Source organism: Tenrec ecaudatus, chromosome 1 (genome assembly GCF_050624435.1).
Source record: "Tenrec ecaudatus isolate mTenEca1 chromosome 1, mTenEca1.hap1, whole genome shotgun sequence".
NCBI lineage: Eukaryota > Metazoa > Chordata > Mammalia > Afrosoricida > Tenrecidae > Tenrec > Tenrec ecaudatus.
The window spans coordinates 215,781,860-215,806,690 of NC_134530.1; the positions used below are offsets into that span (position 1 = coordinate 215,781,860).

A 24,831-nucleotide genomic window follows, 5' to 3' on the forward strand; every position below is an offset into this window, starting at 1 on the left:
ACCAGATAGTCCTCTGTAGAGAGAGCTAGGCTAGCCCAACACAGGCAGCAAACAGCAAGGCAGGTCACCAACTGTCAGCCAGGTCACCAACTGTCTGTCAGTCCCCAACTCCAGAGATATACATTCCAATCGTGTGGGCTTACCTGGACCTCAACTTACAGCGACAGAGTCTACAGGCTAGGCGTCCCACAGGTAGTGTAGCCTGTAAATTGAGGCACAGAACAAGCCAGGCAGCTGCACACTGGTCCGATGATCAAAGAGCGAGAGACAAGAAAGGCAAGGCTCCTTGAGTCATTTATCTCTCCGCCCTTCAATTAACCCCGCTTGTGTTTATTGGCCATTCTGGCACAATAAACTAACTATCTCACTGTTCTTCCATTGATTCAAATTCACAGTGACCATATAGGAGAGGTGAGAACTGCCCCTGTAGGATTCTGAAACTGTCACTCTGCACATCTTTCCTACAGAGAAGCTGGTGGTTTCAAACTGCTGACCTTGCAGCTAGCAGCCCAGCTCGTAAACTCTGTCACCAGGGTTTAGGAAGCGTGAATATCTCCCTATCCTCCTTACTGAAATAATCCACCTGCAGCGTATCCCTTTTTTGATGATCAGGGAAGACCATCCTTGTGCAAAGCAGCATGAAGGAATTATTTTAAGAGACATTAATGGGAAATGAAATATGTTTCAAACATAGTTCAATTGCATAATCAAATAAAAGAGGCCATATCAATGGCTTGAGAGTTTCAGATGAATAAAGTTTTGTTTATTTTAAATATATATTCAATGAAATTTCTTTAAGTGGGAAAATGGAACCATTAATGATTTCTTTATATATGTATACAGAACAAGTGTGCTGAATACTGGCCATCAATGGAACAGGAAACCAAGACTTATGGGGATGTGATGGTAAAGACCAGTGACCAGCAAATATGCCCTGATTATATTATTCAGAAACTGAACATTACAAATGTGAGTTTATTTTGTTACATAATTTTGTTTGGTCATAGTTTTTTAAAATGCAGTAATGAAATATTAAAATGAGAAAGTAAAATGTTATCAAGAAAATGTTTTTAATGGGCTATCTACAGGTTGGCAGCTCAAACCCACTAACTCTTCTGTAGGAGAAAAATGAGGCTTTCTGTTCTCATAAAGATTTGTAGCCTCAGAAACCTGAAGGGGGCAGTTCTACTCTGTCCCATATGGTCATTATATGTTGAAATATACTCTGTGACAGTGGATTTTGGTTTGGTGGGTTCAAGAGAAACAGTTGAGTTTGAATAATAAAGCGTTACCAACAGTGGCATCTTTAGTCATGAGCAGAAGACTTGATTTTCTAAGTTAGACTAAAAGTCTTTACTTTTTTTCTCACCCTCGAAGCACAAAGAAAAGATGAGAATTCATTACATGTGTTGAATAAATGATTAAATTGGTAAAGGGATTGTTACTTTTTAAAATGAATTTATCATCCATATGGGAAGAGTATTTATACCATTTGCATTAGGAACCTGAGTGGTACCGTGGTGTGTGTTTGACTAATAACAGAGGGGTTGGTAGTTCCAGTTCTGTGGCACTGTGGAGAAGAAGCCTGGCCTCTTTTCCTTCCTTGAAGGAGACCCACGGAACCCAGTCCTGCACAGTAACAGCCGGCGCTGCCAGGAGATGAAACTGACTGGGTTTCAATCTACTCAGAGTTGTAACTATGTACCAGCAAAGAAAGAGGTCGGTGCAGTAATTCAGAGATACAATGGCCGTCTTCACACATGTCTGATTCCAGTAGTAGGAAGAGGCCAGAATAGGCAGATCTGTAGAGACAGGAAGGGGGTTATGGGTACTCGCACCTGAGGAGGTGAGCAGAATGGGGAGAAGTGCTAAGGAACGTATGCTTCTTCTTTTTTTTTTGAGGTGATGGAAATGTTCAATAATTAGGCAGTGGTGATAATTCTATTACTATGCAAATATTATGAAAACCTGTATGCATGTTTTAATTTATGGTATTTGAAATATACCTTAGGAGAGCTGTTGAAAAATGGTCTTTACAGAGGAAACTGGAAATTTCTCTGAATTCCAGTTGTTGGGTTTTCTATAGGCAAAAAAGACCTATCTTAGATATCTCCCAGGCGCTCCTCCGGTGTTACTAGACACTGTGTCCAGGAAGGCCATCCATCTCCCAGGGCTCCTCCCTGGGAGTGAGACCAGGCTCTCTGCGCCTGCAGCACTTACAGCCTCAGCAACTCATGGGGCTGTTCTGCTTTGTCCAGTCAGGTCTCTGTGAGTCAGAATCAGCTCCTTGCCTGTGAGTCTGGTTTATTGTTTATGAAAGAGATGGTTAACTAAACCATAAAGGTCCCCAATTCCTAGACATGGGTGAATATTTAGAGGTCGATGCTTATCTTCAATATATTGATTTGTCTGGGAATACATTAGATCAACTTACTATTTCCTATCAGAAAATTATAATAACCAATATTATTCTCTTTTCCTTTTTATATTCATTTTCCTCTAAAAGTGCTTTGTTTCTCCTGTCATCTTCGTGTGGTTTCCTTGAAACTGGGACAGATCTGAGCTGATTTTTTTCAATTCTTTCTCTGCATTTCAAATAGAATGAGACCGCTTAAGAATTATAGTGTTGCAGTGTTAAGCCTGTGACCAGTGGTCCTGTGTTCTGGTCTTCCAAGCAGAAATATTTCAGATAGGATGAGATTTTACTACATTATCTTTCTCTCTTTTTCACGCACACACCCCTCTGCACCCTGACCCCGTTGTTGGTGGTTCATTTGCCTGTTTGTCTTGTTTTTTCACTTGGCTATATGGAAGTTCCCAGGAATTTCAGCTAAACCTACCTATTGCTTGCTATTTAGTGCACGCCAATCCTGCCTGCTGTCCCCACGACTTCTTATTCACTGGACAGTACACTGGCTTCATGGTTAAAAAACAATCAGGATGTCCGAGCTATGGCAGGCCTCCTCTGCCACACTTTGTCTTTGGGTGTACGGAGTGGGGGTCCTAGTTCCGCTTGCCCCACGGGCGTTTGCTTCGGGATATGTGCAAAACACGACATCTCACAGGAAATCTTGTCTCTCACCAGAATAAAGAAAGATCGACTGGTAGAGAGGTGACTCACATTCAGTTCACTAGCTGGCCCGACCACGGGGTCCCCGAGGATCCCCACCTGCTCCTCAAGCTGCGGAGGCGAGTGAAAGCGTTCAGCAACTTCTTCAGCGGCCCCATTGTGGTGCACTGCAGGTAGGACAGACGGCCATGGCCGGGACGCCCTGCCCCGTGGGAATCGCTCTGCGCCTGGCAGCGTCCGGGCGAGAAGCTGAAATCGTGTGCACTCCGGGCGCCTCCGTGCTTCGCGAGCCGCTCAGCTGTGTCTGTTCTCTTGGCAGTGCGGGGGTCGGCCGCACGGGCACCTACATCGGGATCGACGCCATGCTGGAGGGCCTGGAGGCCGAGAACAGAGTGGATGTCTACGGCTACGTGGTCAAGCTCCGGCGGCAGAGATGCCTGATGGTTCAAGTGGAGGTACGGCCTCATCTGCAGCGATCGGTCTCTTTCGATTGCTTCCACGCATCTATCTGCTCGTGGTGCAAAACAGCGATCTGAACTTGACCGACCGCTTCTCAACGTCACGAGCCGTGACTGACAATGGTTTTATTTCAATCTCACGCCAACTAAAGTGCGTGTAGGCCACTGGTCACAGGGTTGGGAGTTCTACACGGGTGATGATAAGTACTGTGGAATAAAGAATAGAAAATGCGTGTTTTAAATAATGAGATAGCACGGTGGAGGGAGGCCGCAAAAAACTGAATGTAGAACTCCCAGATGATCCCGTAATACTGATGCTGGGTGTGTCCGCCACCCGAATTCAAAGCAGGAAACCTGCACCCCAGTGTTCATTGCAGCGTCATTCCTGAGCCCAACGCTTGCATATCGGTTCAGATGAATGCATACACAAAATGGGGTAGATACACGCCATGGATTAAAATGGAGTCATAAAGAGAAATTGGGTCCTGATGCATGTACTGATATGGATGAATTTTGAAAACATGGTGTGAAATAAACCAATCCCCATTGTTCCAATGCTCCACCGTCACACTTAAATAAGATAGGCAAATGTACAAGAGATCAAGACTTATTATTGGTTACCAAGGATAGAAATGAGGGATGGAAAGAGAGTTACTGCTTATTGATTAGTCTGGGATTGTTCTTATGAATAAACTCAGTTATTTCCTGTCAGAAAATTTGACCACAGTTTTCCTTTCTTGAGGTTCTGTTCATGGCAGCATGATAGTTGGGCAAAGAATACTGACAACGACCGTGCAACATGGTGAATGTAACCACCGCACTGAATTATACGTCCAGTGTTGTTAATTTGCTGATATTTGTCATAGGCATCTTTTACCACAAAGAATAAAATACCGTTTGCACATACTGCATAGGAACATCTCTGGAAATATTAAATGTTGATAGACTGGTATAGGGAAAGAGCTACTCTCACACGATGAATGCGCCTGTGAATTGGAAGGCCCGCATCAGAAAGCCTTTGGGCAGCATCTCATAAAAGCGGCTATCTTTCCGTGCTTCAGTTAAGTCATCTGTAAAACAGAGATATGAAAGTACTCGCAAATATCATAATGCAAGCACAGCAGAGCGCTCAGAGAGTTCCTGCGTCAGGGCGCGCATCCAGTAACTGCAGGTGGTCCTTATTAATGCAACTGTAAGTGGTCCTTATTATGGGAAAGGCTCGTGATTGCTTATGCCACCCAAGAAAAAGACTTTGCTGCGTGCAACTGAAAGCATGTGTAAGAACGTGCACTGCATTCCATGGGTGCTTGAACAGCATAGCGGCCTAGCTACCTATCAGTAGAGGAACGGATGAACATGATGTGGACAGGCGGACTTTCGATTCAGTGAGTGCCACGCAGCAGTTGAAAAAGAAATGACCTCTGTGTATGTCTAATTTATGGGCAGATATGGGGGAAACGAGTGAATAAAGTTGCCAAATGAAGCATGCAGGGTACCATGCATGTCGTTTTATAGAAAACATAAAATATGCTAGAATAAGTTAAAAAGTATTGGTGCAAAATCACACAGACCTTTATTAAACACAATATCAAGATGTGAAGCTATTGCTTTCCACATATCTTCTACGTAGGTCTGTACACTCAGAAAGTGGAATTTCCATCTTTGTAACCCTTTCCTGGTGAACTGTGTGCTCTTTGATCTGTGGCATATCAAAACAGTTCTTTGGGCATCGTGCAGGCATTCGCATCATGTTCCTTTTCAATATTATTTGATTTTGAAGAACAAGAAGCCCCAAAGGGCAAGATGAGGACTCTCAGGCATCCTACAGACAGGGAAAGTTCCTTCAATCAAATTCTCCTAAGGCAGGCCTTGGGACCCAAGACGAATGAGCAGGTGCAGTGCCCTGACAGAAACGATTCCTTGATGAGACTTTCCTGACCTTGCTCACCAATCCACTTTCCCATTTTCTTAAACATTCTTCATTATAAGCCCCATGCTGTCATCTTGTGGCTCTCTTTACCCTTTGGGATCCCCAAACGTTGATTTTCCTGCCTTGAATTTAACTGGCCCAGGACATCCCCCACGAAGCCACTGTTTCTATTGAATTTCACCCCCTCAGAAGGAACCCTTGCAACCTAAGATTAGTGTATCACTGGAAAATCTATCTGCGGGCATCCACTGATATCAGAGGCCTTAACGCATTTTGTGTGGGTAAACCAGTGATTTAGCAATACTTTTTCACTTACCCTCCTACAGTGATTGTAGGTACATAAATGTTAATGTAGCAGTCTTATAAAAAAGATGCTACCATTTTCATTGTGAAAAATATATACAACACTACTGGATGTTATTGAAATATAGAATATGTTATATATATTCAATTCCAACTAGAATTGATAATAAATAAATATAATAGAGTGAAAGGATATGGCAAAGTTAATTTGAGTAGAAGTGTTGGTAAAGACGTTAAATTTGATCAGAAATTTACTCTTTCTTTCAAAATACTGACTGTGAGTAGAACAAATAGGAATATTTGAATCTGAGTTTACTATATTGTTATTCAAATAATTTTCTTTTAAAAGTTCTAAAATATTTCAAAATGTCTTTTATACAGTTTCAACTTGCATTCTGCATTAAATGCATAAATCATTTCATCTATGAGTAATATGATTCGCTGACTCAATAATAGTATAAGAGTAATCAGACATATTTTTAATAGTTGGGGATGAAACATTAACTATATACTACATAGTAGATGCCTACTTTATTTAGCAAAGTATTAATTTTTCTCTGAAACAATCTGAAATAAATGGCTTTATACTTCAAAAAAATCTGTGAGGGTCAACTCCAGAATATTTGAATATTCTCGATGCCATTTTTTATATCCATACCTTATCACAATATGAGAAAAATAACAGAATGCACATTTTATTTAGATCTGATTCTTTGGATCATAGGCTGTTTGTATTTTCCTTTGGAATTGTAGGCACAGTACATCTTGATCCATCAGGCCTTGGTGGAATACAATCAGTTTGGGGAAACAGAAGTGAGCTTGTCTACACTGCATCCATATCTACATAACCTGAAGAAAAAAGATCCCCCCAGTGAACCGTCTCCACTAGAGGCTGAATTCCAGGTAAGAATGGCGATGATGACAACAGTAGCAATTATAGTCGCTGACTTTTATTGAGTGCGGTCTTTCAGGGGCTGTCCATGCACTTGACATAGCTTGTTCATTTCAATCTAACCGCAACCCACTGAGGCACTTAGGAGGAAACAAAGACACAGAATTTAAGAGAAATGCCTGAAACAGCACAACTATTATATCAGAGACTGAATCCAGAAATCTGATTCTACAGCCAGCACTTTAAACAGGTCCTCATTAAGCTGGTATAAAATAAAATGTCAAAATAATAGTATAGAGCCACAAAATTGGCCTGCCAGAGGCCATGTAGTATCTCACCTTTAAAAACTGCATCTGGTTTCAGTTTGTAAAGGAAGTAATTAGGGAGTTTACGGCTGCATAGGAAGTTGAACTGGCTGGAACTGATAGACACAAAGTAATGAATAAATGTGTCCCAACCTATATTTTAGGCAATTACTCTGACAGCTAACGTAAGACGTAGTTCACTATGACTTCAAGAGAGTTGACATAGCTATTCCCAAATTGCTGTTATTTTAAAAGTTTTAAACTTTTTTCTTCCACGTAAAAGCCTCTGTGCAAACTACCAAATGGATCCATTTAGAAGTTTCAGAAATTCCTTTTAATCAGACACAGAGTGGTGATCCAGGGCATTTAGGCTTCTGAACAATGATGGGAAGCTGCTAAGGAGCCTGGCACGAATGTACACACTCGCGTGTGTTTGAGATGGACTGGAGAAAGCAAGATTGAGTATGCAGAAGCCAGTTGAGAATGTGTTGATGTTTTTTGAGGAGGAGTTGAAAGTGAACTGGACTCAGTAGGAAGAGAGAATAATAAAATGATTTGAGAGCTGCATTTTGCTGACTGATTCGCTACTACGGGTGAAAAAGAAACCAGTCTGCAAGACATAACTAGCAACGTTCTATGCCTCTGCCTATGTCCGTACCTAGATATCACTCTATCTGTCTATCTATCCACCAACCTGCCTGTCTATCTGTATCAATAATTTGAAGCATATGCCAGTCTTCTGTGAGTGCTGTGCCTGGAAATTTATTTCTGACACTTTAAAATAATTTACCATTGATTTTTGTAAGATGTACAGCAACATCACTATATTATGCAAAAAATATTCTACTTGCTATCCAGCAGCTCCTAAGGAAGAAGCATATAGTATTATATAAATGTATCAAAATCACCATGCCAAAAGTATTAAAACACTGATCAATATATGAAGAAACTATTTAAAAGCAAACCTTGAGATGGTTACCTATAAGGAGCGAATGCAAATTTTACAAAACTCAACGAAATATTTTTACATTTCTTTAGGGAGCATGCTAAATAATTGATCATTATTTTAAAAATTAAAATGTTTTTCCACTCTTGTCCCTCCCCTCATAGAGACTTCCGTCATATCGGAGTTGGAGGGCACAGCACATTGGAAACCAAGAAGAGAATAAAAGCAAAAACAGGTGTTCTAACATCATTCCATGTATGTATTTTATTGTAATTTATTTTTATATCAGAACAGTTATGGTATATAGGGGGTTGTATAATATGGGGAGATGATCTTTGAAGGATATTTTCAGTTTGGGGTTAGCAGTATAGAAGAAGTTAGCAAACTATTTAATTTTCACTTATAGAATTTACTTTGAACCCCCTAGCAGTTACAGGGGAATTTAGATCTGTGAATAGACTGAACTCAGTGGTTGCTTGGTTGCTTCTTCTACCAATTGTTACAGAAACAGTTTGTTAGAAAACGAAGCGTCTACAGTTAGGACACAAACCATGTCTCCATTACTGGTTCTCACTCACTGCTAGTTTATTTCATCTATGCAAGATTATTTCCAAATAGAAAACATGGCATACTTTAGGTCTCTGTATCTTCTCCTTAGGCTGTGTGAGCTTGAAAGAGGATGAGAGTACTCTACAAACTGTCAGACATTGAGCTTCCTTTCCATTTTTTTCTAATTTATTTTCACTGACAATATACACAGTAAAACCCACTCCCATTATACAGGCTTTAGATAGAATGGCCAGTGATATTGGTTAGATTCGTTACATCGGTGAGCAGTCTTGTTATTTCTTTTCAGCTGTTTGACTTCCATTGACACTCCTTTCCTCACAGCCTTTAAATAAATCTGTGGAGCCTTTGGTCCCATGTAGATACTTGTTTAAAAAATTATCATTGGCTTGTAAAATCTCAAAATATACAGTTCTGAAGACAATTTTACTATTTGAACGTCTTTCTAGGACCACCATTGGTACGACTGTAATTCACTTGATGGTGCACAGTAGAGTGAGCATAGAAACTATGTACCTCAGGCCCATAGAAGCAGATAAATGTGGTCAGTGCTTCTTTGACCTACCAGTTTTATCCAGAATTGCTTATACATTTTTATAATGAGGAATTGATGGTAGTGTCGTTACTTATATTATTTGGTTGGATTGTCATAATTGAAAATTTAAGAAATAGAAATTATGGACTAAATAATTTTCTGGAATAAATCATAATTTATCAGAAACATTTAAAATTATAATTTTAATGCTAATAGAGTAAAGCTGAGAAACAATACCTAAGTTAGTATATTTTAAGTGTATATCAAGCAAAATAATGATATTCTATGGGAAATGAGGTACATCAAATATTGACTAATGATATGGAACATCACTGAGATCTTTTTAAAGCACAATTGTGTCTCATCAGGGTGTTTGTACTCCTTAGGAGTGTCCCGCACCCCGCCATTAGATTTTAAAAGTATTTTGTTAATCAATGAAAACTAAACTTTATATAAAACTTTATGTGGAACACATTTTCACATAAATTAATTAGGAATTTCATATGCTGTTATGTAAACCAACAGATCAACATAATATGATCCATAAATTCTAAACAGACAATATTCTTGTGGCAATCAAACAGAGCTTTGATTTTTTTTTTACAGCAAAACTGACGTTCACGTTTGTCTTTATGTAGATGACTTTAACCGAGTGCCACTCAGACATGAACTGGAGACCAGCAAAGCGAGTGAGCACGACTCGGATGACTCGTCTGACGATGACAGTGACTCGGAGGAAACCAGCAAGTACATCAACGCATCTTTCATCCTGGTAGGGCCTCAGGCTGCCAAGCCCAGACCTACCTCGTGAAAAAATAGATCTAGGTTATTTCTGGCTCTTCAGTAAGCAAGCTATGACACAACGAGGTGCTTCCCCTGACTCTCTGACAGGATTGTCTGACTGTGTTGATTGACACTTGAAAGCTCTGCTCAATTTTTTAGTATTATAGTTTAACTCACTTAATACCGAGAGATATTAAAGGTAAAATAATAATCTGGTTATGTTTCATGACATACGTGGTTACAAGCATCTTAATTTAAACAAGATTTGTGATAATACAAATATTTTGAAAATGTACACATCTAGTGATCTGATTTACAGACTAATCGGAATGCTGCCGTTTACTCAAACTTCTTATTCAGATTTTATGAAATATTATGGGGATCTGTGTCACATATTTATTTCTTTTTATTAAAGTGAGCATTCAAACATTTAACCTTTAGGCAGTCAAATAGCATTTATGCATATATACTGATGGGGTTACATATTTTCCAAGTGTTTCTGAAACTCACATTCATAAAATATTAGTTTAATTTTTCAATGTTTCCTTAATCAGTATAAATTCTATTATAGGACTTTGAAGACATTAATTAAACCAGAGACATGATGAAGAACATTTGAACTATTTAAGCAACTCCGTGTTACAATTACACTGTCTTTTTAAAGAAAACAGTTTTGTTTTATTTAGAGAAAAGGGAAACCTGTTAGTTTTCCAAAGTTCTAATCCTGCTCCTGTAAGATTCATAGTCTCAGATATCCAAATGAAAAATTCAAACCCAGTAGCCTCTCTCTGGTAGAACAAGGAGATAAATCTTCTTATCAAAGATGTACAGTCTAGGACACCCTATATTGGGTTGTTATAGGTCAGAATCGGCTTGAGGGCTGTGGGTTAGGTTTTTCTATATCCTATAGGGTTACTATAGGATCTCTGTGAGTCAGAATCCACTCAATAGCAGTGGGCTTTATTTGGGAATCCTGATTGTATATACCCTATTAACTAAGAATTACCATGAGCTGATGATTTTATATATAGATACTACATTGTTGCTTGGATCTAAGAATCTTAATTTTAAAAAAATATGTTTATGTAGCAGCACTGATTTCAAACTAAGGGACTCTATGACCAAATAGTTGTTTTAAGAATCTATTATTCTCGCTTCAGTTAACCATAATAACAGAGTCTCTTCATCATTCTTATTAAGAGTTACTGGAAACCTGAAGTTATCATTGCTGCTCAGGGGCCCCTGAAAGAGACCATCAGTGACTTTTGGCAGATGATATTCCAAAGGAAGGTCAAGGTGATCGTTATGCTGACAGAGCTGAACAACGGAGATCAGGTTCGTACTTTTGTGTCTTTTGTTTCCAAAAGAAAGCCTTTCTGTCTCCCTACCGTGCAGTTATTCTCCATTGTTGGATTACTTTTTTGGCCTCCATACCCATATCTTTTTGGTCTCTCAGCCACTCGATTCCATTTGTTCAGTTTTGTCACAAAACTGTTGGCCCCAATCATCTGTTCGCTGAATCCAGGTAATCGCTCAGGTTTTTCCCTTCTCCTGGCCATCTTTGCCCATCTCACAGCTCACCCACCTCATTGCCCCTCCCATGACATCTGTTAAAAACAACAGGCTCATATCCTCTGTTGTCTCTGAAGAATACTTTCCGTTGTGTTTTAGGTGAAAGTGAGCAGAGCCCATTTGTCCCTGTTAGCTCCTTTGACTATAGGGTGCTGTGCCATTGCTTGCATCCCCCTAATATGTCAGCACGCACCTCAAGTCCCCCCTGGGGTTCTCTTTCCTCGGAATGTTTATCCCGTCCTGTCTTCTCTACTTTGCTTTGGAACAAATGTCCTTTTCATCTAATATAATGAACTGTTCTAAGGACCACATTCCTCTCTGTTGTTATTTTCTCTTACGGGCCTGCTATTTGCAGTTAAGCATTGGGCTACTAACCTAAAAGCTTCCACAGTTCAAACTCACAGCTACTCCTTGCAAGCAAGAAAAGCCGTCTACTTCTGTGAAGATTTTTCACCCCAGGAACCTTGTGAAGCAGTTCGACTCTAGCTTAGAGGGGCCTAGGAATCAGAACTGACTTGAAGGCACTGGCTGTTGTTTGACTAAATAGTGATTTTAGGCTATAATCCCAATGGTTTCTCTAATTTCTTTCAGAATAGTAAAATTGGTCTTTTTGTGGATGTTTTTGGTCTACATTTTGCCCACTCGGGGCCCCTCTGTGACTGTGATCCCAGTCAGATTGATAGGTAGTTTTAGCCAAGTGTTACCCTTTTTATTTTTTGTCTCAGCTCTCGTAGTTCATGTGGTCCATTGTCATTTGGATTTATTGCTCCTTTGAGTCTTTGGTTTTCTCCACCGGAAGAAAGACCAGTAGGATCTCAGGAAGAGATAGTTATATCAAAACTCTCAGTTTTGAAGACCTACATGTTACCCACCAAAGTGTGATGCAGAACATTACTTTTAAGAACTAGTATATTTTCCCAATAGGTATAGATGTTCCCTGAGTCTGTGATTCTTCGCCTTTGAGCCTAGGACAGAAGCCTACAAGGTTTTTGTTTATTTCTGAGAAGTTCCCATGAATAAGAACCTTGTGTGATCTATTGTCCATGCAATATATATGTGACATCTATGCTATATGTAGAAATAGTCACAACCAACCATATCTCTGCATGTGGGTGTGTTCTCTTACACCCTCTGACACTTCTTTAGCATTCCTGGCTTCTTATATACTTATTTGTAAATTATAAATATATTTTAGGATTGCCTATTATATTATATATTATATCCACCCTCTGCTTTCACATTGGTTCCAACTCAGAGCAACTCTTTAGGACAAAGTAGAACTGCTCCACAGGGCATCCAGGACTGTCAGTCTCGATGAGAACAGACAGCCTCAGTTTTCTCTGGTAGAGCTCCTGGTGGTTATGAACCCCTGGCCTTTTGGTAGCAGCTCTGTGCTTAACTCATTGCACTACCAGGGCTCCTTACTGAAGCTGTCCTTTATTCTTGAGTTCCTCTCAGTGTCTTCTTTTGCCTTGTTTATGTTGTGATAACTTCCCCCATATTGTGTGTTATCTTTCTAGCAAGTATTTTCCTCTCCCATCAAATGTTTTTTTCTTATGTGTAAACTTTCTCTCTTTAAAAAAAAATATTTTTGGGTGGGGGGGGCTCATACAACTCTTATCACAATCCAATCCATACATCCGTCCCTTGTATGTCAAGCACATTTGTTTTCTACTTGAACCCTTGTTGTTGTTTTTATAAGTGTGTTTCTCCTCCAGATTGTTCATCCAGCCTATGGACTGACAGGAGAAGGGGGTGGGGTGGGGGAAGGTAGTGGTGTTAACAAACCCAGAGACAAGGGAACCAAAAGAGATCCAAATCAGGGGGTGATCAAGGGCAATGTAGCCAAGAGGAATTACTGAGCACCATAGTGGGACAAGAGGAAAGTCAAAGGAAATCGAGGAAAGAGCTAGGAGGAAAAGGGCATTTATAGAGGTCTAAATAAAGGCATAAAAAAGAGTTGTAATGCATTATTTGTAATTTTACATTGTGATTCACTTATTTCACTATATTGATGTATTTCAACTTCTTTTGTCAGGAGATATTTTACTGATTTGATGTTATTCTTTACTGTTTTGTAGTATTGAATCATGTGAATGTCTCACAGTTCATTTTATCTGTTCATGTGTTGAATGACTCCTAAATGGTTTCTGTTTGCTATTGTGAATGACATGGAAATGATTATTGCTACTCTGTCACAATTTTTATTTCTTAGGGTAGATACCTAGATGTGGAATTATTGGGTCCAGTGGTATCTCTATTTCTAGCTTTTTAAAGAAGCACTGTAGTTAAGTGGTTGTAGAATTTTATATATTTCACCCACAGTGTTTATATGGTCCAATCTCTCCACAGTCTCACCAACATTTGTTCTTTCTTTTCTTTTGAATTAGTGCTGTTATTTTCAGAGATAGGTGGTATCTCATAGTTGTGATTTGCACCTCTAACTGCTAATGATTACAAATTATTTCTCAGCTAATGACTTCTTCATGTATTTATTAGCTGCCTGGATGTCTTCCTTGGTGAAATGTCTGTTCATATTCTTTGTCTATAACTTATTGGGAGGTTTTTTTGTCATTGAGGTTTTGATGTTTTCTATAAAGTTTAAATGTTATATCCATGATGAATGTGTGATAGCCAATCCCTCTCACCTTCTGACCCACTTGTAAGTTCTGTTTTAATATTTGGAAAAATCTTTTGATGAGCATATGTATTTCATTTGTCAGGAAGTTTCATCTATCTAGTTCATCTTCTAATGTCTGCATATTTTTAGCTGTGTTTGGTATTCCATATATGGCATCTATCAGGACCCTTAGTATGTTCCTGGTTTTATTCCATGATCTTTGTAGTTTTAGGCTTTCTTGACATCTTTCATCTACTTGGAGTTAGTTCCGTGCATGGTGTGAGGTAAGGGAACTGTTCCAGTTTTCCGCAGAACCTCCAATTTTGCTAGGACTATTTGCTAAAGAAATTGTACTATCCCCCATTTGTGGACTTTGACACTTTATTGAAGATCACCTTCCATAAGAGGATGGATTTACATTGGGATTATCAATTCTGATCCATTAGTCTGTGTTTCTGTCATTGTATCAGTATCACACTGTTTTGACTACCATGGCTCTGTAGTAAATTCTGAGATCAGGTACTGTGAGGCCTCCTATGATTGAAGCAGTCTTCAATAATGCTTTACTTATCCAGTGTGTCTGTCCTTTCCATATAATATTGATTATTTTTTTCATAATGTTAAAGAATGGTAGTGGGGTTTGTATCAAGATTGCAGTATGTAAATAAGTCCTCGGCGTAATATTGACAATTTCACAATATTCAGTCTTCATAGCTATGCACATTGCATGCTTTCCATTGACGTAGGTTTCTTTGAGTTTCTTAGAGTAGTGTGTTGAGGTTTTCTTTGTATAGGTCTTTGATGTTCTTGGTTACACTTATTCCTAAGTGTTTTAACTTTGGAGGAGCTATTAAAATTATATTGTTTCTCTAATTTGCTTTTTGAAATTGTCTTTGTTGGTGTAGAAGAGTTCGATTTATTTTTGTATGCTGATCTTTTTTTCCTGCTACTTTGCTATTGGTTCCAGTAGCTTTCTTGTGGAATCTAGGATTTTGTGTGTATGGGATCATACCATCTGTGAATAAAGAGTAGTTTTACTTCTCTTGTACCTCATGGAATGCCCTTGATTGTCCTTTCTTGCCTTCTTGCTCTAGCAAGTACTTCCAGTAAAATGTTGAATAAAAATGGTGATAAGAGACATACGTTATGTGGTTTCTGTTCTCAAGGGAAATGGTCTTAGTCTCTCTCAATTAAGAATAATTTTGACTGTTGATTTGGTATAAATTCTCTTTATTATGTTCTGGAATTTCGCTGCTATTCCTATTATGCAGAGAGTTTTTATCAGGATAGGGATTTGAACTTTACTAAATTCATTTTCACCATTGATTGAGATTATTATATGATTCTTTTGTTTTCTTTTATGCATGTGGGACTACATTGATTTATTTCATAATATTACACTGGTAGATTGCATTGATTAATTTTGTAATGTTGAGCCTTCTTTGCCCACCTGATATGTATCCCACTTGGTCATACATATTAGTTTTTGATATGCTGTTAAATTCTACTGGCTAAAATTGTGTTTAACATTTTTGCATCTGTTTTCATGAGGGTTATTCATACGTGACTTTACTTTTGTTTGTGTGTTTTCCTGGCTTTGGTATCAAAATTATGTGGCCTGATAGAATGTGTTTGGGAGTATTCTTTAACTTTCTATGCTCTGGAATCATTTGAAAGTATTGATCTGAGTTCTTCTCTGAATGCTTGATAGAATTCCCCAGTAATAATGTACAGGACACTATGTGGGCCAGGACTTACTTTGTTGGGATTAAAAATATATATTTTTTATTTATTATGAGTATATTCATTTTTTGTACCTTGTTTTTTATTAGCTCAAATAATTAGTCCAGCTCTAGAAAAGTGTCCATTTCCCCTAGGTTTTAAGATTTTCATAGTGAAAATTTTCCCTAGAGTCTGTTATGACCTTTTTTATAATGTCACCCATCTTATTTTAGTCATTTGCTTCTGCTTTTCTGCTGTCAATTTGACCAGTGCTTTCCTCAGTCTTAAGTCTAAACCTTTGCTCAGAAATTATATCAATTTATATAACTCGGTCTGTGATGCGAGCTATCAAGATACCATTGCAGATCTCCAAAAGATGCACTCTCTTCCCTGAAGGCCCACTGGAGTTACAGAGAGATTTGAGTGAGTGGAGGACTGACGGTAGTCTACAACTCAGTCTGTAGATTCTAGTTAGTGGGGGACTGCTGGTAGTCAACAGCTCAGTCTGTAGATTGTAGTTAGTAGAGGACTGCTGGTAGTTAACAGCTCAGTCTGTAGATTCTAGTTAGTAGAGGACTTCTGGTAGTCAACAGCTCAGTCTGTAGATTGTAGTTAGTGGTGGACTGCTGGTAGTCAACAGCTTGGTCTATAGATTCTAGTTGCTTGGTCTATAGATTCTAGTTAGTGGAGGACTGATAGTAGTCAACAGTTCAGTCTATAGATTCTAGTTAGTGGGGACTGCTGGTAGTCAACAGCTCAGTCTGTAGATTCTAGTTAGTGGTGGACTGCTGGTAGGCAACAGCTTGGTCTATAGATTCTAGTTGTTTGGTCTATAGATTCTAGTTAGTGGAGGACTGATGGTAGTCAACAGCTCAGTCTGTAGATTCTACTTAGTAGAAGACTGCTGGTAGTCAACAGCTCAGTCTGTAGATTGTAGTTAGTAGAGGACTGCTGGTAGTTAACAGCTCAGTCTGTAGATTCTAGTTAGTAGAGGACTTCTGGTAGTCAACAGCTCAGTCTGTAGATTGTAGTTAGTGGTGGACTGCTGGTAGGCAACAGCTTGGTCTATAGATTCTAGTTGCTTGGTCTATAGATTCTAGTTAGTGGAGGACTGATGGTAGTCAACAGCTCAGTCTGTAGATTCTACTTAGTAGAAGACTGCTGGTAGTCAACAGCTCAGTCTATAGATTTAGTTAGTGGGGACTGCTGGTAGTCAACAGCTCAGTCTGTAGATTGTAGTTAGTAGAGGACTGCTGGTAGTTAACAGCTCAGTCTGTAGATTCTAGTTAGTAGAGGACTTCTGGTAGTCAACAGCTCAGTCTGTAGATTGTAGTTAGTGGTGGACTGCTGGTAGTCAACAGCTTGGTCTATAGATTCTAGTTGCTTGGTCTATAGATTCCAGTTAGTGGGGGACTGATGGTAGTCAACAGCTCAGTCTATAGATTCTAGTTAGTGGGGGACTGCTGGTAGTCAACAGCTCAGTCTAAATATTTTAGTTAGTAGAGGACTGCTGGTAGGCAACAGCTCAGTCTGTAGATTCTAGTTAGTGGGGGACTGTTGGTAGCTCAGTCTGTAGATTCTAGTTAGTGGGGGACTTTTGGTAGTCTACAGTTCGGTCTGTAGATTCTAGTTAGTGGGGGACTGCTGCCCTCTACAGCACAATCTGTACATTTTGAAGACGGTGCCGATACAGTATGGATGGCAAAAGCACTGTGCAGTCTGTACAGCCTAGACTACGTAAGGCAGTGCTCCCTGAGTTTCCTAGTCACGTTAGTTATTTCCAGGTTCTCTTTACTTGCAAAAGGAAAACGTACTTGTTGAATGATTCCCTAACATGCTTAAAATTGATCTTGGGTATCAGTTGCACAATACAATTAATGCTTTACATTGGATAGGAAGGAAGAAAAAGGGAAGAGTTGGGGTGGGAAAGAAAGAGTAGCATAGTAGATACAGAAAGAGATGAGAGAAGAAAAAGAGGGGGAGAAAGGGAGAAGTTCTTCACATAATTTAAATTCCAAACAGAGTACTAGTGAGTTTCTTGACGTTTTTCTGTTTTTTCTCCTCCTCAAGGAAACTTGTGCTCAGTACTGGGGAGAAGGAAAACAAACGTATGGAGAGATAGAAGTTTACATGAAAGACACAAATCCATCTTCAGCTTATACCCTCCGTGCTTTTGAACTGAGACACGCCAAGGTATATAAACAATTTCAAGCATTTGTATCTTTGATGTCATTGATCTGGTAGCAAAACTAATATAAGTTATTCTATGAAAGCAAACAACCATCTAAACAGTATTTCAGAATAAAGTTCTTCAATGATGTAAAGGGAAAGAAATTGTGGATAAAATTGTCGGGTTTATACAATGGCCTGAATTTCCCCAACTTAATGCTGCCTTCACTTCTGATTGCAGAGGAAAGACTGCAGAACTGTGTATCAGTATCAATATAATAAGTGGAATGTAGAAGAACTTCCTGCCGAACCCAAAGAATTAGTCTCCATGATTCGGAGCCTGAAAGAGAAACTTCCCAAGAATCCCGAAGGATTGAAGTGTCACAAGAATGTGCCAGTCCTCATTCACTGCAGGTGGGTGGGGTGTGCCAGGACATGCTCTGAGAATCACCCTCAATTTGCTGGCCTGGTTCAAACGTTCTCGCATAATAAATATATAGCACGTGACCACAGTGAAAAACTCTTATGGAGTACTCACGCTCATATATGCACCACTCTCCTAACTGTCAGAAGGAGCCCTGGTGGTGAAATCACTAAGTGTTGGCATACTAATGGCAAGCTGGAGATTCAAAACCACCGAGTGCCCCATGAAAGAAAAAGGAGACGTTCTGCTCCTGTAAAGACTTACAGCCTTGAAAATCTTATGTAAAGGATCACTATGAGTCAGAACTGACCTGATGGGAGTGTTTTTAATTTTAGCAAGAATTTTATAGAAATATAATAGATATTTTTAAAGTAGTTGTTCAGGTACCGTAATGCTCAGTATCATACCATCTTTGAATCTGTAGTACTTGAAATTGAAGCTAGAATATAATATATTCTGGATGAATCGACAAATTAGTAAAAGGCTATATTGCCAAATAGGTGGATGGATATTTTTACTTAATACATGATTATATGCATTGATCTACTCTATTGTATGTTATAGAGTCCAGAGATGTTATTGAATGCTTTGCTTTCAATAAACATATCTTAACTCATATTTTAAATTCAATCTAAATGTTTAGTCACATTGATTTTTGACCTACCATTAATTTTGTAATGGACTCAAAAAGCAAAGGTTTGAATAATATAAATCATAAGAGTAGACTTCATTAGTTTTTGTTACTTAGACTCTTCAACTTTATCTGCGATATGCATACTAATCCACCTTCAATATCATATTGAAAGTAAACAGTAGCAAACTTTTATATGAATAATATAAAAGTTATATTGAATTACATAAAGTTAATTAAATTAATATATAAATATAATATAAATTATATTCAAATATATTATATTTTAATGTATTTAAAATAATACATTAAATTAATAAAGCTATTAAATTAATATAAAAGTTATATTAAAAGTTAAAGTGAACAAGGAATGGGAGACAGTAAAATAAATTGAGAAATTGAAATCTACTGAAATGTTTTTAGAGTTTTTGTGATGGCTCATTAATAATTTTTAAATTACATGTGCTAGAATCAAACGTTTAGAAATTTATCCTTTTTAACATTTGTTTGTTTTCAGTCTTCATTTTGTCATTTACCAAATTATAATACACTTTCTTGCCCTAACAACTTCAGATGTAAGTAAAATTGCATTAAAATCTATAGTGCACTAGGGAGAAGAAAACATATTTTTAAATTTTAGTACAAATATCTTAAAACTATAGAATATTTGTGCCGTTTTATTTAATGATTTCTATTTTACCTCTGTGTTCTAATATCCATTGCAATACACACAATTCACTGGCAAAATTCATCATTAAAGGGTTTATTTACTGATATAAGCGTAACAAAGTATAATTCCAGTGATAAACATTCAGCATAGTTATTTATCAGGCCATGTTATAAAATTCTTTCAGGCCTGCTAGTAAATTCCCATAGGGACACACTGCCCTGCGAGAAGCCTCAATCTGAAGGCATTCCGCTCCAGTTCCATGGGTCAGCAAAGTCAGATCCCTGAATTGAGTGCCCAGAGGCCCCTCACTCCAGTAAACCTCAGCTCAAAGACCCTTGGCTCCACCTCTGTGGGTCAGCAAGACAAGCTTCTCCAATTAAGTAGACAGAGCATCCCACTGAAAGTCAGCCGACTGCACAAAAGCACTCGGCTTTACTTGTTCTGTGGGTTCGGAAGTCCCAAGCTCTGTTCCATGCTCTGACTCCTGGTTCTACTGCTGCTCCTCCGGTGTTACAGCAGTCTTCGGATCTAGAAGGTTCACTGAACAGGTATCTCGGTCCACAGAACATGCTCCACTCTGGCTCTTGCTGGTAATATGATCCCTTCTCCCTCTCAGAGGACTCATTTTATACACAGCAGGATAGCACCAATGAATCCGGTTTGCAATTACTCACAGGTGAATCCTATCAGGTGAATCCCCCCCCCCCTACCTTCTTCTCAGAGCCATGCAGGAAAATGTCATTTGGTGGGAATTTGGCTAAAGAGCCACATTCAATGATTCACTGCCCCTGTAACATTTCCAAACTTCAAACCTTTTTTCAGGAATTGATTTGGCATACATAATTTTGCTTTAACAATAAGATAATGATTGTATATATGAAGTGGAGAATATTCTATTTCAGTTTTTAATAAATATTACTTTCTCTATAAAAGTAGAATTATGTTATCCCTTTCCCCCTGTTTTTCCTTTTACAGAGATGGATCTCAGCAAACAGGAGTTTTTTGTGCCTTATTCAATCTCCTGGACAGTGCAGAAACAGAAGCAGTGATAGATGTTTTCCAAGTTGTAAAGTCTCTACGCAAAGCTAGGCCGGGAATGGTTTCCTCATTTGTAAGTACATTTCACTATTGCTTTTAGCATATTTTCCATTTTAATGTTGACAGTTTTATTTTCTTGCTTTCACTTTCTACATGATAATCTCCATTGAATTTTCGCTAATGTCAGCAAGAGACCTAACTAACAAGAGTTTGTCTAAAATTTGTTGCAGTTGTTGAAAGATAAATTCTTGGTTTCTTAGACTGCTCATGAATTCCCTGATGACCTTCCTTTTCACCTTGACCTCTCATATAGGAGCACTATTAGTCAGCGGACACTTGGTTTGGTTTATTTGGGCAATTCCACCTCCAGTAGTGCTGGCATAAAAGTGATAACCTCAGAACTTTAATGGCTTAAAAATATCATATATTATAGTTCAATGTTGTTCAATGGGGTGGGTCTACTGGTCTCCTTAGAGTTAGCCAACTTGTGCCAAACTCCACAACTGTATGTCATCATCTCATGGCTCTCCTGGACCTCCCTGGTCTAAATTGACCTCCACTGACCTCCAACCTCCTGTTGGCTGGCAGTTGACTGGCATTCAACTTTAGAAACAATAATATGTAGGCTATATGTCTCTCCTCCATCCGAAAGACTAGCCTTATTTACATAACGGTGGCCAACATTTCCGATGGAGAACAGAAGTGTAACCCATACTTAAATCCCAGGCTTAAAACTGACACAAGATTTCCTCTGCATTCCAGTAGTCAACAAATCCCAAGGCCAGTCCAGGCTCGACTCCTCTTCTTGTTAAGGGGGCTGTACAGTCACCTTGCAAAGAATGTGAACAGAGGAAGCTGAAAAGTGAACATTGTAATCCTTCACCATGTATTATCTAAAGGTGTTAGCAGCAATAGATGATAGTCTGGAAATAAATAATCCATCACGTAAGCTTAATTACTCACTAAAACGCATGTCAATTTTAATAATATATCGTATTTTGCTCTCATACATTGCTTTATAAAGATGTTTTGGGTGCCTCTCATGTCCCTTGCCCTTAAGGATCCCCCTAATTAGTGTGGCACAGAGCCAAGTGCTTACTAAACAATGTAAAACATGCAATGTCAGAAAAGGACACTTCAGTCATTCTCTGGGGGCAAGATAGGCTTCCTGAAGCTATAGATTCCTGTAGAAAGTAGTAAATGATGCGTGGGCCTTAGGCAAGAGGATAAGCCTCATAGCAAATGCAGCCCCATGAGTAAAAGTATCCAAACAAGAAACCTCATGGCACATGAGAATGAGCACTTGTTTTGTGTTGCTAGAAGATAAATGCTGAATAGTGCCCTCCAGTCCATCCCTTGCACTGTGAGGAGAGACTGACTAAGTCAGTCACAACAGAATGTTCTCTATATCCGTGTAGCTCAATGTCACCCAGGACTTGCACAAGTCAGCGATCCCATCTTTCTAATTTTATCTCCTGTGAATATAATGGTGTAAACCTTCTTCGCGTGATTTCTTCCCTTTACCAGGAGCAATACGAATTTTTATATGACATCCTTGCCAGCACCTACCCTGCCCAGAATGGACAAGCCCAGAAATGCAGCAACCAAGAAGATAAAATTGATCTTGATAATGAGGTGGACAAGCCAAAGCAGGAAATGAATTCCGTTGGTCCACCTGCTGCCCTAGACAAGACCCCGGAAGGAAACAAAGAGGCTGAAGGTTCCCTACCAAGTGGCACGGAGGAACCAGAATGTTCTGCCAACGGCCCCGCAAGCCCAGCTCTAACGCAAAGTACATAGGAAAGCCAGAGTGAGGCAAGCCAGCCTCCTGTCAGCTGTTGCTCTCGTTTTTCTAGAATAGGAGAGGAGAACAGATATATGGTGGAATAATGTTGTGCACTGAACTTGTCTGTGTAGAGAGCTTTGACTTTTTAATACTGTAGAAAAATATTTAAAATCGTTCTACTGAAATTTTTTGTGTACAGTCTATTGCTTATTTTAAAATTTTATCTTTCAGTACAAAATTGCTTTTTTTCACAATCTTTGCATATATGTGTGGGTCTGACAGAATGCTTTCTAGTATTTTCTAAATGCTCTAGAGAATTTTGTTTGTCCTGAAGAACAAAACACATATGTTTTCATGGAAGTGTCTACTTAGGTTAAGAAATTTGATTTTGAATCATAAGTAGTGTGTGGGACCTGTATAAGAATCTCATGTATATTTCTAAAATGACCTCAAGATGTCCTCCTTGTTCTACTCATATACATGTTTTAGTTTTTTGTTTTACTTTTAGAGGTAACATAACAGTGGTGTTTGAGGTGACAGCTGGGATGAGAATGCTAACTAAATTAACATATGTAAACTTTCCACTTCACGTGTAGTCATTTAGAACCACAGCTCCTTATACTTATTTAACCTAATTTAAGATCTCAAGTGAATTTTATCTTGTGATCTTCACAATTATGTTTAAATTTTGCAACATTTTGCAAATTTTTCTCATTACTTGATGCTTTGGGCATATATATATATATTTGTGAAATTGAATAAATTTAAATAAATATCATTAAAAGAAACAAATGTGGTGCATATTTAAATCCATATGATTAATGTAGAGTTATGCAAATTATCTGTGCTAAACATTTGCATATGCAACAATATAGCTAGTTTTATAGAATTCAACATTGATATGAGATATATAGTTTGAATGTTCATATTTTTTGTCAAAGTTTGTTCTAGAATTTTATTAAATTACATTTGCTTTGCATATTTAAAATGCATAGACTGCTTTTTTTACAAGGTCTGATATTAATAGGTCAAATTTGATTCAATCATTACCTGTTTTATATAAATGAAATTAATGTGTTATATGTTTATATATAGAAAATGCAAACACATTAAAGAAGGCTTCATTCAATTTAATATGGGTCCCAATATCTAACAGACTCACTCTCTTTAAAATTGTTTGGGAACAGGAAGAAACCTCAATAATGATATTTCCAAAAATAAAATAAATAAAAACATCTCCTTTTGGTGAATTCTACATCAACTCACTACATTGGTCACGTACTACCTTTCAGCTTGGTTTTATTTTCTTTATTTTCCCTCACTTGACTGATATTTTCAGTGTCCTGCTCTTTAGAAGCTCATAGGTCATTAGTTCCTTTTCATTCATTACATTTATTTAGTTTTCATAGTCTATATTGTTTTATTATGTCCACACAATTAACCGTTAACTCTTACATTGTATAGAACCCTAACCTTAATGAACTCATTAAAACACATTAATATTATAGTGAAGTCACAGTTTCTATTTTGTATTAAGTTGGGTTTTTAAAGATAATTGGGGACCATCAATTATGGGTACCAGAAAGAAATAAAACTTACTCTCAATTCTTTCATTAAGTTGCTCAAACTCTCCTGCCTCAGTTTCTCCTATTGAAAGTAACATTTATTAGCCATCATCGCTGAAACTGATCATTCTCATGTTCAATAGACCCAGATGATGTATCTATTTTCTCTGTAAACTGCTTCCAAAGGCCAACAGGACAAAGGTCTCAATTTTAAGTGCCCAGAAGTTTTCTTCCAAGATTCCAGGCATGAGTGACATCTCATAAACATAGATGTTTTATGGTTTGAGTGTGTCTTTTCCCTTAAGTCTACCCTTTCAATGTTGTTAAATAAATAGTTTTATTAGTTTAAGGAGAAAGCTGGAAAGTTTTCACCTTTCTTTTTCCTCCAAAGCTAGCCTAAAAGGAGAGCGAGACAGTAAGTGGTGGAGCTAAAGGTGAATTACACTCTGAGACCATATATCAATGTGAGGTCCACTGCACTGGAACATGGAATTCCATTCCACATCTCAAAAAGAAAGTAATAGCGAGTCCATGCAATGATCAGCATAGAGGTGAGCATATCTGACCTCGTCTGGCTTCCTTATTTCCAGGAGCCAGGGACCAGGGACCAGGCCTGTCTTCACCCTCCATCCTTCTTTCTGACACAACCCTCACTCCCCTGAGACTCTACTTCTATGCTAAGTTCCATAATTCATTGCAACAGCCACACAGAGCTCACAGACAGTACTCACAATTAAGGGGATTATTAGGGAAGTCAAAAGGTTACCATGAGTCAGGATCAGTGACCCATACAGTTACAGTCGATGGTCCACAGCAACACCACTCCTCAGCCAGCAGCCAAGACT

The 24,831-nt window shown here is 38.4% G+C and overlaps 1 protein-coding gene across 1 annotated transcript in view; it reads left to right on the plus strand.

Annotated features, from left to right (window-relative positions):
• PTPRC (protein tyrosine phosphatase receptor type C) overlaps positions 1 to 22,563 on the plus strand; it is a 74,982-nt gene extending 52,419 nt beyond the window's left edge. The window contains exons 21-31 of the mRNA XM_075541909.1: positions 844 to 969; positions 3,086 to 3,243; positions 3,390 to 3,525; positions 6,515 to 6,664; positions 8,069 to 8,159; positions 9,645 to 9,778; positions 10,990 to 11,124; positions 17,774 to 17,896; positions 18,114 to 18,286; positions 20,573 to 20,708; positions 22,163 to 22,563. Coding sequence (XP_075398024.1) covers positions 844 to 969; positions 3,086 to 3,243; positions 3,390 to 3,525; positions 6,515 to 6,664; positions 8,069 to 8,159; positions 9,645 to 9,778; positions 10,990 to 11,124; positions 17,774 to 17,896; positions 18,114 to 18,286; positions 20,573 to 20,708; positions 22,163 to 22,435 — 1,635 coding nt within the window. The 3' untranslated portion in view covers positions 22,436 to 22,563. The remainder of the gene's footprint in view (positions 1 to 843; positions 970 to 3,085; positions 3,244 to 3,389; positions 3,526 to 6,514; positions 6,665 to 8,068; positions 8,160 to 9,644; positions 9,779 to 10,989; positions 11,125 to 17,773; positions 17,897 to 18,113; positions 18,287 to 20,572; positions 20,709 to 22,162) is intronic.
• The last annotated feature ends 2,268 nt before the right edge of the window (positions 22,564 to 24,831 follow it).